The sequence below is a fragment of the Vidua macroura genome, chromosome 3 (genome assembly GCF_024509145.1).
Source record: "Vidua macroura isolate BioBank_ID:100142 chromosome 3, ASM2450914v1, whole genome shotgun sequence".
NCBI lineage: Eukaryota > Metazoa > Chordata > Aves > Passeriformes > Viduidae > Vidua > Vidua macroura.
In genome coordinates this window covers 89,685,059-89,702,998 of record NC_071573.1, presented here as the reverse complement: position 1 = coordinate 89,702,998, position 17,940 = coordinate 89,685,059, and the positions used below count along the sequence as shown (strand labels likewise).

Genomic DNA, 17,940 nt, shown 5'->3' with positions numbered 1-17,940 from the left:
GGATCTCTAAAATGATAAATGCCAACAACAGAGCAAAAAAGAGGCAAAGGAACAACCTAAACACTGGTATTTATTTCTAGGTTTGTTGTTTGTTTTTTTTCATTGTTTTTTAGATTTCTCATCGAAATTCTTAATTTTTATACTGCTACAAATTTATCAGGTTCTGCCTCAGTACCTTTTTTGTACCTGTAATCACCTACTTGAGATGAAGACTTATAGTCCATGCACAGTAGTATGAGTGTGCTTTTGGCAATGTAATAAAAAAGGAGGTTTGTGGGGGTGAATTTTATGAACACCAACACTCATTATGCAGATATTAAAGCAGAGCAATTATATTCTTCCAGAGTAAATTAATTCTGAGTGCTGGTATGGATGAGAATGGGAACTTGTAAGAAAAAGTTCTGTTGGAGTTGTGTTTAATTTCTTGATAATATTAACAAAATCGGGCCTATGAAAGACTAATTAAAATAAGTTCTTATTAAAATAAATGAATTGTGAGAGAATTTAAAGATTTAGGCTGGAGAGGGAGGCATTTTTTAAACACATCAGTTTCTCTCTTCAGCCAGCCAACATCCAGAGAGTGTTTTAGAGCATCTGGCTTAGGTACTCCGAATTATTTTCTGTAAGCAAAGATCACTCCACTGAATGTGTAAGTACTCTAGGTACCTGTAGCAGCAAAAGTAGTTATTTGAAGCTAGGTGATGAATGTGCTCTGTATTTCCCCAAGTGTTACACCAAGGTCATTTCACATAGAAGAAAAAAAAAATCCTGATCAGTGGAGTAGGGGAATATAGACATCTTTTTACAGCTTCTACCAAGTTTAATGAGTTGGCAAACAACAACTTTGTGGATGTCTCATGATATTCTCCAAAACAAACAGATTTTCATTAAAGAATCAGAAAATAATTTTTGAGTCACTCAGGGGAATTCCTTATATCTCAAGAAAGTTTATGATATAGGAAACCTCAATTTGAAAATTGTGTAAACCTTTCCATAAACTTGGAAACATTTTTCTTTGATGAAAACTATTAGGTGGGTATAAACATCAGGCTTGCAAAATAAATCGGTAAAGTAAGCCAAGCACTGTGAAGTTAGTTAAATATCAGTTACAGGTCAGTGAAACACAAATTCAGGTCTTGTCATGTATACATTTGATGTAGTCAGAGTCAAACTTTGTTAGGTTGTTGTTTTTTTTTCTTTCAACCATTGAATTTAAAATGGCTGAGTTCTTTTTTTTTCTGCTTGATTTCATTCTTAAGAAAGGGCAGTGAAAGAACAGTTATTCAGTATTTCTTTTATCCTCATAATTCAATGTGTTTTTTCCTTTATTAATTGTCTGAACTCTATTCAAAACTTTAATTTTTCTTGACAAAATTATGACTTTCACAGTTGGCTTTCTGTGTCATTTGTGGTAATAGTATGTGAATACCTCACAAATGTAACTAATTGTTTATTATATTCCTGAGTTAAAACATTCAATGCTGTTACATTGCCTGGGAAAGCCAAGGCTTGCACCTAACCTTAAACAGCATTTTACAGTCAGGCACAGCTGATGATGACACTTGTATCTCTGGTGAAAATCAGATCCAAAAAGTCTGTGTAAGATCTCAAGACAACAAAACCCACAACATTAGCAGGCTTTTACTTTGAACAATTTGCCTACCCTCACACAAAACTGGTGATAGAGATGCTGAAGGACAATATAATCCATTCCTCTGTTTTAGCCAAACTCAGCTGTTTGCCATTAAACACCCTCTAAATCACTGGGAATGTCTGCCAGTGGTTCTGTGGCTAAGAGCCTATTTGGGCACACAACCTTTATACATTTCCACAGACATCAACTTCTACATTAGGCAAGACTGCAATTAAAAATACAAGCGCTGGGAAAATAAATCTGAGATAGGATCATTGTGGTGTTGTCTAATTTGCTAATACAGACAGAGCTTTTGCTTGTTCTACATATTTCTCTTGACCCCTTCACCATGCACCCCAAACACCTTTTTCTGGATCTGACAGAAAAAAATATTTCTTTCTTTTTCTGAACTGTTTAGCATTTTGACCAAAATCCTTGGGTTGAGCAGATACACGTCTTGGAAAATTTAACATCTTGAAAATCCACCATCTTGAAGAGGACACAGTTGCATTTACAGAACATCTTAATGGTAGATAATATGGCCAGCGCTGCCAAAAGTATTTTTACAAGAAAAATGGAGGCATGGCAAATTATACTTTATAGCTTGTTCTGTTTTCTATCTGTGAGATCTATGAATGAGAATGATTCACTGAAGTATGTCCAGATGGAGAACCTGGTATAAAGTGTTATTATATAAAAAAAAACTATTTGCTTTCTAGATCCTTAAAGATATTCTTAGGGTTATTTTTGGTTGACTATGTATTACAAAATCAAGTGCCTTATTTTCATTAATTTAGCTAAGCAGACTCCAAGGTAGAAAAACCCAAACAAACTTACTCTGAATCTCAAATTATCCCTAAATCAGTATAAAATAAAACTTCGGTTATTTCTAAAACTGTCAGCACTATAAAGTTTAAGAATATGCACGTTTTTAGGGTCCAGTCCAACTGTGCTCAGTGATATAGGGAGGACATTGGGTATTATCAGGTGTCTCAAGCCCTTATTAGTGTTTTGAGAGCCTTTCTTGCTCCTCAAAGACATACAGCATGAGAAACTTACCATGGCAACAGGTGATGCAGCTATAGAAAAATAGGGTTATAAGGGAACTGGATGAAGAAAATAATAACAGGCTTCTTCAGCAGGTAGGGTCCCTATACACATACATTCTGCTGTGGCTTCATCCAGTTGCCTGGTAAAGTCCAGCAGGCACCAAGTGATGACAGCACAACTGCACCGTGGACTGTGGATATTTTCAGCTCAGTCAGAGAGAAAGAGAAAGGTTTTCTAACCAGGCAAGAGCCTGGGAAACAGTTGGGAAAGAATGTAAATAATTCTCTAATCTACCTTGTTATTCACATTGTTTATAGATATGCTCTGCCACTGTGCGTCATTCACTGCACACCAATGGTGTGGGATGTTTTTACTCTAAGACCAATGAAATTAGTCTTCTCGATGTTCTCTCTATATAGAGCGGTATATTTGAAATAAATCAGAGCTCATTTTCTTTGCCTTCTGATCTGGAGTTCTCTGTTCCCGTCCTGCTCGACAGTGACAGTGGACAAGAGAGTTCAGGTCTCAAAACAAATCCCAGCTCAGAATGCATCTTGTGTTTCATTTCCTGATGCAGCTTCTTACCCTCTGCTGCTTTGCCAATTGCACTTTATTACATCACTTTGACCTGCTGAATGATCTTAGCCAAATCATGCAGCTTCACTGTTTTTCTACCTCTCCATTATAAGGCAGAGATTGACATATCTGCTGCCTTTATTTTGAGTTCAGTGCAACAATTTTCTTTTAAGCTCTGTAGGTGCTTTCAGCTTTTAAGGACTATGCAGCATTACTGGGATGCCCATAACCCTTTCAAATGAGCACTAGGTTCCCTAAAGCATGTTTCCTACATGCCTTCACAGTCTAATGGGCACCCATTTTTGCCTTAGATCTGCAAACAAGTTCACTGATACAAAAAGTATTGTGCCTCCTTCAGAAATGTGATAGTTCTCACGAAAATAAAGTGGTGAGTACCATGAACGAATGAACTTGATTGCCAAGTTGAGATTTGAGTGAACAACAGTGCCAAGCAAGTACCTTCAACTAAATATTTTTCCTGCATGTGGGAAAATTGGTTATGATGACATGAAAAGTAAAATCTTGACATGGTAATGTATCTAAAGTACTCCTCCTGGATCAAAGTTATTTCACACTGATGCTAAGCAGGACATGACATGGAATGATGCAATCCAGTCCTTAACAGCTAAGTGTTCTGTTTGAATTTAATTAAATTTTAAAACTGACTACAGATCACATTCTGAATTTCATAGTCCCTTGTCAGTCCTTGATGTCAGCATAGATTTTTAGTATATGAAACCTGAGTAAGATCTGCAAGATTAAATTCTCCATCAGAAAGCTACTTTGCTTAACATGAATTCAATGTAATACAACATTCCTGTCAGCTTTTTGTATCTTTACATCATTACATCATGAATTCTAATTACATCATGAATTCTAAAACAGATACTAAAAAGGTATTAAATACTCAAAATACTATACAGAATAATAAAAAAAAAAACATCAGTTTTAAATACTCAGAGAATGCCACACTAAATTCCTGCATTATTAGCGAATAGCACAATTTCATTTGAATGACAGTGTCCTTGACTATCTTTTCAGCTAAAATATGTATACGAAACATTATGTTCTTCTAAGAAGAAGAGAAAAAAAGTGGAAAAAAGAAAGAAAGAAGAAAGAATCTGCATTGGCAAGACCTTTTCACTGAATTTTGCCACTGATTGTACAGGATTGTTACAAAGTTCAGGAAGAAATATAATGAATTATTAGCTAAGCAATGAATATGGAGTTAAAAGTGAATATAGTAAATCATGATACAAAATATCTGCACAGGTTGTTCTGTGTACCATCCAGAAGCCCACCCAGAATGCTGAGTCACAGATGAACAGCCCAGCAGTTTGTACCTCTGACTTGTTGGTGGCAACACAGTGTGACGATCTTGTAATGCAAGGGCACGTAACAGAAGAATCCCCTGCATTCCTGTGAGTGAGCCATCCATCATGAGCTAATGCATCCAGCATGGCAACAACAGTGCCAAACAAGATAGAAGCAGCTACTTTCACACTGGATAATACTACTCTATAACAAGAAACTATACCTCCATTAAATCAATAAGGTATAGCAGCAACAGAAATAAACAAGAAACATTGTTTTCATAATTAATTCTACTCTTATCAGGGTAGTGAAGCATTTCTATTTTCCTTGTACACCCAAATGTTGTGAAAAGATATTAGAAAGTTCTGCTGTTTCCATACAGCATCTTGAAAAGTTCTTAGGTAAAATGCAGGACATAGAAGATCAACTGCACATCTTGTTCTTTCATGTTTATCTTTTTAATATGTGAATGATGACTTATACCATTACAGCATGGGTGTGATCTTCTTCCAATAAACCTTCCTTCTGATTTACATATTTGAAATATGTCTGCAATTGCATTTTCAACAAATCTTGCTATCGTCTGGTAAAGCATACTAGGTTTCAAAATTAATTCAATTATTCTAGGAAAGGAGGCATTTATGTCTTTCAATAACTACCCAACATAGCCTTTTAAAAGGATTTATATAAGAAAAACAAACCTTTGAAACAGTGACATGTTTTAGTACAAGTTTAGAAATCTGTATTTCTTATGCTTAAGTTGACAAAAATTGCTTCTCTTTGAGAATGAAGACTTTGTTCCAGATATGCACGATTTAGAGATATATTTCAACATGTTCTGCCAAGATGCAATACAAATAACTTCGTCCACCAGAGACTGTAGAAAGGACAGAAAATCTTTCCTGTACTCATACTGGCAGGCACAGTTCAGATTCCATGGTTTCAGAACATAAATACTGTATACAATGTCTCCACCAAAAGATACCAGCATTCTCAGGAGTAAAGCTCATAAATTGTCTAATAGCTATGTAGATCAGCAAATCTTTCAGTAGGAATAATTTTCCTTAATGTTGCAAATGACCATTAGCATCTGACTGCCAGGCCCAGAAACAAAACCAATTGAAGAAAAAGGAAAGGCTTAATGATTTCAAAGCTTTCTGTCAGGTTCTAATGATAAACAGTAATGACTAGAAAAATTTAATTAGCTAAGAACAGAGTGGATGATGGTGATCATCTCTGAAGCCATAACTGGTTTGAGAACATTATCTGTGCGCCTGTTCTATCTCAGCAGACCAGGACAGCAAAATTGATAATGTGACACTTTTTCTGATAACTCTTGGGTTTTAATAACTAACAGAAGTCGCAGAGTGTATCTGAGTTTTTAATAGAGGACAAAAAACTTCAGAAGACATTAGCATTATTTTTCTGTTCAGTATTCAAATATTTTTCAGTTTTTCCTGTGATTTTACTTGTTAATTCGGGTTCTTTTTGTATTTTGATTAATCTGCTGACAACAAAGGATGATATGAAATAATAACAAATATGATCTTTATTCTTCGGACATTAACTACAGCTAACCTTTCCAATTATAGCCTTTCTTTTTGTGTAAAAACTTTGTAATCTGTTAGTGAAATGATTTTTTTTAATCCTACCTTGAAAAAAATGCATCTAGAACTGAACTCTGTCCTCCTGATCCCTAAAAATCCACAGATTCTGATATAGGGATAAATTGGTTCTTTGTCACATAGGATTAATTAATAACCTATTCTATGATTCTAACTTTATGAATATTTTTCCCAAACTTTATCTTCTTGCAGTCTTGAAGAAGACTTCTTTATTGAAGATCTACAACATTACAAAAGAATTCAGGTAATACTTATTAAAAAAACCAAAACTATTTTCTTTAACATATTTGCTAAGAAGTTGTTAGCAAACATTGTTTAAGGAGATTACAATCTTATTAAGATCTGCTATTTCTTTCACAAAAGAAATTACAGAAGGCAACAGGAGAACTACTTTCTCTCAAAATATGTAGCTATTTAAGAAATTTAGGTAGAGTTTCTCAGTTGTCTCTTCATTTTACTATAAACAAAAGGAAATTTACCAGTAAGCTTTACAGAATATGAGGTATCCGTACAAAGGTTGCATGAAGAACACTGATATCCAGTGCTGTCCCTACTTAACCTTTATACAGTCTCAACTCGTTTGTGCATGTTAATGCAATACAATATGGAAAATGTTCTAGGACTTCCTTTACTTAATGGATCACAGGCTTCTTTCATTCACTGTCAAAGATTTTTTCTCTCCAATGTTTAGCTAATTTGATTGTTCGCCTTTATCTCCACTTATAACTTTGTAGCTGCAATATTTGACTCTTGCAAGACTTTGGACTTCTTGGAAAGATAGTTCACAAAAAAACACTGCTACTGCCAAACATGAAGGAAATACATCACTCTTGTAGACCAAATTGGTTTTTATTTGAACACAATACATTGGTTACTTGTTCTTGATTTTAACCTCCAGATAATAATCCAGGATGATATTTCATTAGGACTACCATAGATCCGTATCATCATGATGAAATAATAAGCCTTTCAATGGATGCACTCATATATGTTAATTATCCTGTTCCTAATGGCAATTTGGTTGCTTTATTCAGTTCCTGATATGCAGCTCAGTACCTCAGTCTTGGCTGTGGTTTGGCAACTCCCTGGCAATACAGACACAGGCCCTTCCATCCTGCCTTGCTCACTCACAAGGTCTGCACACCTATTTCCTCAGAGCTTCCACAGACACAGTGATGTGTTCCTCATGCCCTCACTCCCCATCACTAACAGCAGTGTTAGGCAGTTTGGAAGTCAGCACATGTCTAAATAAAATGGAGTAATTGTGGCTGGGCTATGGAAGGGGTGTGGAGTAAGGGGATAGAGATCACTTGGCTTTATGGCTGTAGCTCTGTCACTCTGAATGGAGGTTGAAGACCTCATTAAGCTACAAAAACATTGCCAATATCCTCTGTGAGGTCAGATACATTGTGCTCCTGAGGTTCTTCATTTATTCTTATGAAGACTTAAGATCTTTGTTTAAACACTGTAAGATACATCAAAAAAGAAAGAGTTACCCCGCTACTTTATTTTCTAATAAAAGTTGCTGCTCTAGAAATACCTAATTTTTTCAGTTAGAATGGCTCTTGAATACATGCAAAAAGGCTGCTAAACAAAGTAGAATTTGCTAACTACTAAAAACGTGCAGAAAAACTATATAGCACTATTTTCTTATAAAGATCAAACTGTTTTATGTATGAGGTCAGCACAAACAAACAAAAAAATCTTGGAAATATTGGAACAAAAATTTTGCATTTTTAACTTATCTTTCCAAGTGTTTTTCACGTATTTATTTTGGTATTTTATATTCCTTTCTTCTTCATATTAAAAACAAAACGAGTTGGTGAGTTAAACCAAATAAAATGATTAGTTGGTGACAAGTGTCTTGGAGTGATCTGTAGCATGAGTAAAATGACATGTTTTCTAGTGGTACACATAAGTTTTCAGGACCTCAAAATTGTGGCTGACCTGATGGTGGATGTGTGGAATGTGTCACAGCTTTTCATGGAAGACCTGAAGAGAGCTGTTAATTAGAATAATCTGACTCTTGCTACTCTCTCAAAAATTCATAAAGTGGATTATGTTTCTCCTAAGACATAGCTGATAAACTGCAAGGCTTCTTCAGAAACAGTACTGAAATATACTTTTAGTTAGCACTGAACAGCACATGCAGTCTTGGGTAAATTTTCATACTATTTTCCTGAAAATCAATAGAAAAAATGTTTGCATAAACAGTTGCTTGCTTGCACTGACTTAACCTACTTTTTCAAAATAATTCTTATGTAAGAATATTTCGCAATGCATCATTTTACTGACATTTTCTTCCATTTTTAAAATTTAGACAAGTAATGGCTGCAAAGTAGACTTGGAGACAGGAATATTAAAGGACACTGCTCTGCTATAAAGCTGTATTTATTGAAGTCCATCCTCAAGGAGTTCACAGTAGTTACCCTCACATAAAAATGTGATGCACAAGTGAGAAATTAATTTTATCTACTTTGCCCTGGATCTCACTTACATCAGGTATGACCTGCTCACAGCTTTGTGTTATTAATCATTTCAGCAAGGCATAGGAGAATTTCCTGGAATAGTTATACAGTATAATCTATGATACATAATAATCTATAATCACAGTTATACCAGCATGAAACTCTTTATAGTAATGGAAAGTATTTTTCTTTTCTGTAGAGATACATACTGACCAAAGCAAATTAGTGTAACTACATGCAAGGTGGGTAGATGGAAGATTTTCCTACAGAGGTACACTCACACTGATGTGACTGTAATATGCAGACAAACCTTAATGCCATACTATATCACTTTGGTCTGTAGGGTGGTTGTAGCACATCAATAAAACAAATTTATAAAGATCTTGAGGCAACTCTTTGGAAAAGAAAATTAAACCCTTTATATCTTGTTATACAATACAACTTGTGGTTTGTAAGTAACTGTTGAATACCACCAAACCTGGAAAATGTTACATCATCCAGACCACAGTCATGGGAAAAGATGCCAGAGTAATAAATGTGTCTAGGACTGGGTATTTTTGTAATCTTATCTAGTTAAGAATGATGACAAGAATTTGTACTTTTTGTATTGTGATTAGGTTCATACTTCTGAGTCCATGGACAAAGTTGTAACTGAGCTGGATTTTTTTTTTTTTTGTTTCCAGCAATGACATTTGTCTTCAGTCAAAAATCTCACGTACAACCTGAAGTCTCTTTAAGAAGGTCATCCAAAATACACCTTTTTGTTTAAATGTATTTAACAGAGAAATATAAGTAATGCCTCTGTCCATGCCATTGCATAGTAATACCTAAATGTCCCTGCCATTCTAAAGAATAAAAAAGAAAAACCTACCAAGCATAAGAATAAATAACGAACTTCCTGTCTCTATACAGATACAATTTTCATAGGAAGAAATGTTAAATATTTTCAGAAGCAAAGACAATCTAGCATTGCATTTTTCTTTGCTATGTGACTACCCAAAATGTAGGCATGCTTTTAATAAACAGAACCTCTGTTTTGAGCAATTTATAAAGTACACCATTTTAATATTTACCATTAAAAGGCTAGATGACAAGACTTTTTTTTTATTGAAATGAAGAGTATCATAACACACATGTAAATGTTTTGATTGCCATTACACCATAATCACTATGCTGATACACAGAGAATCATTGCTGGAAGGACATTTATTTTAAAACTGTAGCTGAATACGTTTTTGTGTGTTAGTAAAAACAAATGCAGAGATAAAACAGGAAATAGGCAAACCCCCTGAGATGCAGCAGAGCTTACCTGACCACTTCCCAGCAGATCTGCTGCTTAGCTGTCCAGTGCCTGTGAGTCCCTGAAATAGTGAGACAGAATAAACTCAATGTAACCATCATGTAGCCTACTCAATTCACTTTAACACTTCAAAGGACAAAACATACTCATAAACTATTCAAAAAGAGTTAGCATGCAACTCCAGCTGCAAGAGATTTTGTTCACAAACTGAACAGCAATCGGCCTGTACTTTAGTCGCATCAAAAAAGTAAACCAATCACATTGACAAAAAGCCACTGTAAACAAAAAGACTGTACTGAAAGGATTAACAGTTTTGGCATCCCTACCATCAAGTCTTCTGTTTTTTTTTTTTTTTTTTTTTTTTTTTTCATCAAAATTTAGGTTATATATTTGTTGTTAGCAAGAGTTGCATTACTATTATTGTTAATTTTAGTTCTGTTTATTACCTTGAGGGTTATATATTGTAGAATAATTTTGTTGTCACTAGTTAATGTTAATTAGTTGTTTTAATAGCCTATATACCTATTTGTTATCTTTTGGTAGGTTTACTTTTTTAACTATCAGTAACTTAATAACTGAGAATATTTTACATTACTGTTGCATACTCAAAATTACAGAGTTACTATTAGTGTTACCTGTTTAACGTTTAGTCATCCTTTGAGTCCTGCGACATATTTCCTTAATAATCATCAGCCATCAAGTCTGATAGTCTCAAAAGAAATATCAGCCCTCTAAACTGCCTTCAAGGGCGGTGATATTTAGCACTGAAAATTACAAATAAAGTTTTTGAAGTTGAGTACCAACAGCTGGGCAGTGACACTGATGATTTGTTTATCAAGACAAATTGTTATATACTACGAAAAATGCAGTCAACGCACTCTTCTGAGTGAAAACAAATAGGTGAATCTATGCAATGCTTACATGTTGAATGGGATATTTAATGTGCGGGGAAACTCAAAGGTTGAAGAACTAGCATTTAGACAGTCTAACAGTGGTAAGTGGTAATCTTACCTCTTTAAACTCCATTACATTCTCACGAGAGACATGCTAATACAAACAAGTCAATCAGAGTTTGTGTTTAGCAAGATCAAGCTTAAAGGATAGTTTAAAATCCATTTATTGTTCTAAAGCATTTTTTTCCATTAACATGTTATACATTAGTGGATACTAACCATGATTCATGTAACAGTTTAGTTTGTTAACTTTTATATTATTTAACAACCAGAAGTTATTAATACAACTTTTAAAGTCTTACACAAAAAATCTTAAAACAGGCTTGGGTTCATTTTTGTAATTTTTATATAAAAACATTTTAGGCATCTCTTGAAAAAGAAATAAAGCAGGCATTTAAAGCTAGAAAACAAGTAATTCCAAATTTAGTTTGTTACAAAAGGTTTCAGCTTTATTGACAAATTATGGCAAACATATTTGACAAAATTATGGTTTCCTATTTAGAGAAGCTTACACATGGAACTTTAAGTGATTTTTTTTAACAAATACAGGTTAAAACACTGAACAACTTCAGTTAGCTACATACATACAGTAGCTGCTTGTTTTCAACCCCATTAAAACAGCATTTAAAATTAAATTTACAAACTTAATATCGAGCATCTTAATCTAAACTAACATATATTAAAAAAGACAGGTTAAAACATCTTATCTACAGCTTGATTATTGTCTGGCTCGGAAAAAAAAAAAAATCATATTACAGTCTTTCAGCAACCCTAAACAGAAACTCAGCCTTAACTAGTATGTAGAGAGACTCAAGAGCTGTAACAGTGTCATGCTTTTTAGTTACACACAGCAATGAATACAACCAACAGAACATCATCTTTAAATAGTTTATAGACAATGCTTGCCAAAGGTTTTTTGTCTCTGTTTTTTTTTAAGTCCGTGTTATAAAATAATACTAATGCCAATGTCACGCCAATGTTATAGGAAATACAAGTAGTACATAGGATAATAATGAACAGTAATTCCTAGGATAGAAAAGAAATGGACTATTACTTGTCTTGTTGCTGTTTATGTGGAGACCACAGGCTATTAATTGTCTTTGAGATGAGGTCACAGATGAGGAGGACCTTCAATATCTACCATAGGGGTGTTCCCTGTATCCCCCTCTGGCTGACCTTGGAGGTGGTGCCTTTAGGCTGGAACGGGTCGTGGCCCATTCTTCTTGTGCTAAAAACAGAAGAGAAAAACAAGTTTTGTAAATATCTAAAATTGAAAGAACAAAGGGATGCCGCTGCTAATGGCTGTCAAAATTCTTGAGGGTTCTGGCTGAAAGCTTTAGAAAAATGAAATGAGGATGGTGTTATCATCCACTTCTTTTTCTTCCCACAAAAAAAAAACTTAGAGAAAACCAACCCACTTCTCTACACAGGAAACCTGTCTATCTTAGGAAGAAAAAAAGCTCCTTCACTTTCAGCAGAGAATGAATAACTACTGTGTTGGCGGTACAGTCAGCTCTGGAAAAATCACTGCATTGGTCTGCCAGTTCAGAATTTATTTGATATTTTGAGTTTCTAGTATTTAAGTTAAAGCAGAAATTTGAACAGCATTTAATGGAGTTGGTATGGTAACAAGATGAGGAGTTGAATCATGAAAAGATAAGAAAGATATGTTTGATTTTTAACTTCCATTTGAGACCAAAAGAAAGAAAATAATGGAAGAAAAATGTGTAGAAGTGAAGCTACCATACAAAGCAAGAGGAGATTTTACTTTGCAGTATCTTTAGAACACTTTTTCATATTTAGTAAATCAAATATGCTCAGGAAGAATAAGCTAAAAACTAAGTCTAGTTCAGTTTTTACAATGCTTCTACAAATCATCTTCCTCCTCCCTGACATGATATTTCTGGAATTTAACCCTCCCAAAGGCACAGTTAGTAAACTCCCTACAGTTCTGGTCCAGCAGTTAAACCCCAAACTTGAATTATCTCCTAAATCAGCCAGTGGGTCATCAAATGATTTCTGGGTTTGTCTTCCACTGACTTCAACTGATCATACTTAGAGTAATTAAAGTGGAAATGCACAAGCTGCAGTGTATCATATCATGCCAGAGTGCAGCATTGCTGGTACCTTGTTTTTGCTAATGACTGCTGACCATTTTGGCCACTAAGAACATAAATATCTGTCACGAGGCAAAAAGCCCTAAATGGTTAAATCAGGTATCAAATATTCCTTTTGCAAAAATATGTGAGAAATGAAAATATTAAACATAAATGAAAATATAAAATGAGAAATGAAAATATAAAACATAAAAACACAAAAACACTGTTAAAATTCTGAAAGCTATTTCTTCTCTGCAAGATGTCTTCTCTGCAACTACTCTTCATTATCTCATTGCCTTGAGGTATGAGGGGAATAGCAGCTGTAAAGCTAAAGTGAGTTCAGGTTAGCATGTATAAAGTGGGCATCACTGGAAAAGTCTGGTAGCAGTTGATCTTGCTATGGAACAAGAAACACTCCTACTGTGATTTTTTGGTGCACTCCATTTATTTTTTTTCTCTTTGAGTTCTTCAGGATGTTCTCTTTTTGAAAATCAGGGGTTTTATGGTCACATGAAACCAAAGTTTGCTGTGGAAAGCTACTGCTTAGAGGGTTGAGGAAGTGGCAGCCAATATGATATAGTTCTAAATCCTCAGATCTCTCATTCCTACAGGGAATAAGTTTCTGTATAGTGAATTTAAAATCCTGCCTCTGCAGTACATACACTACACCCTTTAAAAATGTCATTTTACTGTAAATTTTTTCCAGCTTCAGTTACCCTTTGCTGAAGTGTTACTACATTTGCAGAGAGGCCCTGGGGACAAGAAAGATTTATATGAAAAAGAAAAGCTTCATTTAAATAAATGAAAATGACTGAAGTAGTAAAAATATTCAGTAAATGTACAACACAAAGATAAGCAAATTTCTTGTTCCTTTTTAGTCCCCTCAACATTGTCCAGATTGAAGCATCTTCATATAAAGGTGAAATATACAGTGTTCTTGGTAGTACTCATGCAGTAAAAAATGACTTTATATTACCAACTGGAGGAAATGTCTTTTCCTTGACTGTTCCTAAAGCAAATTGCTCCTGTGACTGTACCAGCTTCTGATATGGAACAAAGAATGAATCATAATTTGTGGTACAAGCCTCTTATGCTGTTTTTTTCAGTAACATGGTGGACCTATTTCCTTGATTTCAAGCTTTAACACCATCACTGAAATACAAAGTGATAGTTGAGAGTTAACAGTTCCTGTTGATATTGCATGGGAGATCCTACTATATTAACAGGTTAATCCATAGCCAAAACAGATGTGGAAGTTCTAGGACTGCAGCCTTTGACTGGGAAAACTCTGGTGTCTACCACACATCCAGCCGTAAAGGATTATGTATTTATTGTGGGGAAAGCAAGATGATAGGGAGCAGCACTGTCAAGAGTCTCTGAACCACACTGTGCCAGTACATTACTAGATGCAGCCACACCAAAAGAGAAATCAGATTGCTAGTGGTTTTCTCCTAGAGAGGTTTTTAATGAACAACAAAATACCTGCATGCTAGTCATTACAGGTTTGTTGACACGAAAGCTGCTCTTTTATGTCTTCCTTCCAGAACTCCAAGGTAACCTTTTTCTTTCAGCACCAAGGGAAGAAAGGGAGCTCCTCAGAATGGAAATCTCTGTCTTTGGGAAAAATCTTAAAAGACTAGAGTCCTATAGACTACCTCAGCAGTCACACAGAGATTTAGGTAGCTCCTTGGGTAGCGGAAGGGTCGAAAGTTTGATTACCAGGCTGAGTTTCACTGTGAGAACAGGAGAACAGTGAGTAAGCCTGGTCTTTCTCTGAAAGACTGTGACAAAAGGGGAAGGAAAGAGAGCCTGGACATGCTTCATCTTAAGAAAGTGACATGTATTTCATCTTAAGGAAGTGACATGTTAATGAAATGGAAACTGAGAGGCATTTCAGGTGAAGAGCAGGCAATAGATGTAGCTTTGGAGAGAGAAAGGTAATTTGGAGAACTGCGACAGACTGCCCAAGAGCTGAAGAAAGGTGCAGGGTGGTTGATGTGTTCTAACGCTGATTCCTTTTCCTTTTTTCTCATTCCTGGGAAGAAAAACCCTGTGGAGTCTGACCTTCCTCTTCCCTCGGTGACATCCAGACTTCCATCCAGTCTTTTTGCTCTAGCAGACCACAGTCATTCTCTGTCCTTTTTACTTCTGACTGTCTCCAGAGCTATCAGGTGTCAAAGACTATGGTTAAAAAGAAAGCCACACAAGTGGCTTAATAACTGAGGGCAGAGGGTTCCTTTTTTTCAGGAATTTGTTGTTATTGGCAACTTTGCCATTCTTATTTAAGGAGAAATATTTTATGTTTTCCTTTCAGAAACTAAAAGTATAAGTAATTGCAGCATGATGGAAACTTAAGAGAGTTTATAGGTGAAAAATCTGAGAGTGCTTGGGCTGAAGGATTGCTTTGGGTGTGATAGTGTCATAGCTACTTTTCTAAGAAATGTGAAAACATGGGCACAGCCCTTTTAATTACACTGCATATGTCTTCCAAACTCCTATATGCTCCTGTGAATTGGTATTTGAAGCTCACCTTTAGGATATAAAATTAATTCTTATTATCACAGGCAATCAGCACCCTTGGTTTATGCCTGATTGAATTTGTATGTTAGTGTTTTTGCACTGCTTTTTATGGTTCAGATGGACTCTTATTTACTTTACTGTGTTCACTGAGGTACAGAAATGATCCCAGTATTTATTACAGACATAACTGATACATTACTTGAGGCTGTCTTTAAAGATTATTTTTGATCAACTGCTAGGAGACTCCATAGCTCTAATCTGTTTAAATACAGAATTTAATTTGTTCTTTTTTTTTTTTTTTTTTTTTTTTTTCTGGAGAGTCAGAATATAAAAGGATCATTTAATTTTTAATATTTTTAATGTGAGAAATTTCTTTGAATATGGGATCAAAACAGTAACATTTATAGCACAGAGATGGGTATATATGAAGTTGTTTCTTTCTTACTGTTTTACCTATACATTATTGAAAGCACAGAAAAATTCAGTGGTCTATCCATGTGGTGGTTATGATCACATGCTAAATGTCTTTAAGTAAAGATTCGAGAAAATCACATATTTTTAACTCTTCATTCAGCATTCTGCAACCTTATGGACTTCTACAGAACTGAATAAAAGTCTTTCAAATATGCAAAGAGGGAAAAATGCAATATTTAAAGAGCAGATCACAATAATGGATGAGTTAAAAATAAAAATATATATTAATGACATATGATTTACATAGGAATATATTATTTCCTAATTATTTTTTATTTATAGTCATTGCTTAGTCCTGGTACTAATCAAGACCCAATCACTTTTTCCTCCCAGTAACTTATTTAACATCTGAATATTGCCCACAGCTACTGGGCACAGTTTTATGAATTTCTGGTCAATTATTTTGGAAAGGTGGCCAGGAAAAGATTAGAAAGAGCTATTCTGATTAGATAGTCAAGATGTATATAACAAGCAGTAAGTAGTGCAATGGTTCAATTTGATTTTTCATTTACCTTTGGTGTTTTAGAAACAGAAGTTGATTTTGATTCAGAATTAAACAATTTTCTGTGAGAAAAAAAAATCTTTCACTGCATACATGTGGAGAGAGCACACTGCACAGGAATTTGGATTATTAGCTCTACTCCTTGTTTTCTCAGTGACCTCGGACAATTGTTCAATATTTCATAGTATGGCTTCCTCACTGGTAGAATGAGGCAGGGATACCTCTCTCCCTGGAGTGTTCTGAGATGCAATTAATTGCCTGAGCAGTAAGAGAAAACTGATATAGATGTGTTGAGCAGAAGACCCAACAGAAACCAGACATAGCTTTAAAATGAGAACCCTTAGAAGGCCTTTCTTTAGTCAATTCAATTTGTGCTGTATTTCTAGTAAGCCTCCATAGAAAGATGGATGGAGACAAAATACTACTTGCAAATGGTTGGAAAATTTGTCCTACACAAGCTAATGACTAAATTTGTCCTACACAAGCTAATGACTGAAGCTCAACTAACTTGGACAAATGCAGTATTTCAGCCCAAAAATTCACACAGAAAAGGTAGTTGCACTTTTCTTGTGTCATAATTGGACAAGTATATATTATTTTAGACAAAACTGCAAGAACAGATTTTGGTTTTTGGTTCGTTTATTTTCTTTTTTAAGAAGAACATGTACTTTTTTCCACTCTTCTGGTCTTTTTTTGCTTATGTGCAAAGCTTGCAAATACACAGGATTTTCTGACTTGACTTCTATGCATTTTATTATGTTGTGAGAAGAAGTGACTCTTTTGAATCACAAACGGTGCCTTTCTTATTTGAAATTTGGAGGTTTGAGAAGACAAGAAATGTTTTCAAAACACAGGCTCAAACCAATTAAGCTAGCTTATACCATTCTACATACCCTTTATTTTACTAGACCTGCAGTATGAAATATATACAGCTTAAAAACGAGAAATGAATGGAAAACCTTGTGGTTTAATTGTTTACTTGCTGAACATGGCTGTAGCTCTTCAAAAAACCCACTACTGCCCCTATACTTGATAGTACCTTCTCTTCAGGAAGGCTAACAATTTAAACTGTGTGGCTGCACCAAATCTGCTTAAGGATTGAGAGCTTCCCTGGCTTAAACTGGTAGTGGAGGATGCCAGAAATCCTCCAGCTGGCAGCAGTGCTTGTGCAGTAAGTGCTTGTGCAGTCCCCTCTGCCCATCCTCTCTGCAGGTTCAGTAATGACAGTGAGAGTTGCAGTAATGACCTCTGGAGAAAATGATTTCTTAGAAGGCTTCAGCCACTTCTGTAGTGAGCACCTGCCACAGACAGGGAAGGAGCAGCATCAGAGCACATTGACAACTAGTTTGGGAAACTGCAATGTCAGGAGGAATAAGTCTTACCAATGTTGTTGTGAGGTGAGTGTGACTGTTACAGTGTAGAAGGA

At 35.2% G+C, this 17,940-nt stretch overlaps 1 protein-coding gene across 13 annotated transcripts in view; it reads right to left on the bottom strand.

Moving 5' to 3' along the window:
* The window catches only part of KHDRBS2 (KH RNA binding domain containing, signal transduction associated 2), a 356,668-nt gene that overhangs the window by 37,528 nt on the left and 301,200 nt on the right, over nucleotides 1–17,940 (bottom strand). For 6 of the 13 annotated variants that reach the window (XR_008436254.1, XR_008436252.1, XR_008436255.1 and 3 more), the window contains exons 9-10: nucleotides 11,974–12,147; nucleotides 9,976–10,027 (exon numbers count right to left, since the gene is read on the bottom strand). Coding sequence is in view for 4 of the 13 variants with exons in the window: in XM_053973488.1 (XP_053829463.1) it covers nucleotides 12,050–12,147 (98 nt within the window). In the remaining 9 variants the exon portion in view is untranslated. Of the gene's footprint in view, nucleotides 1–9,975; nucleotides 10,028–10,601; nucleotides 10,731–11,059; nucleotides 12,148–17,194; nucleotides 17,813–17,940 lie in introns of those variants that run through there. The other 7 variants (XR_008436259.1, XM_053973490.1, XM_053973489.1 and 4 more) reach the window with 5 other exon arrangements.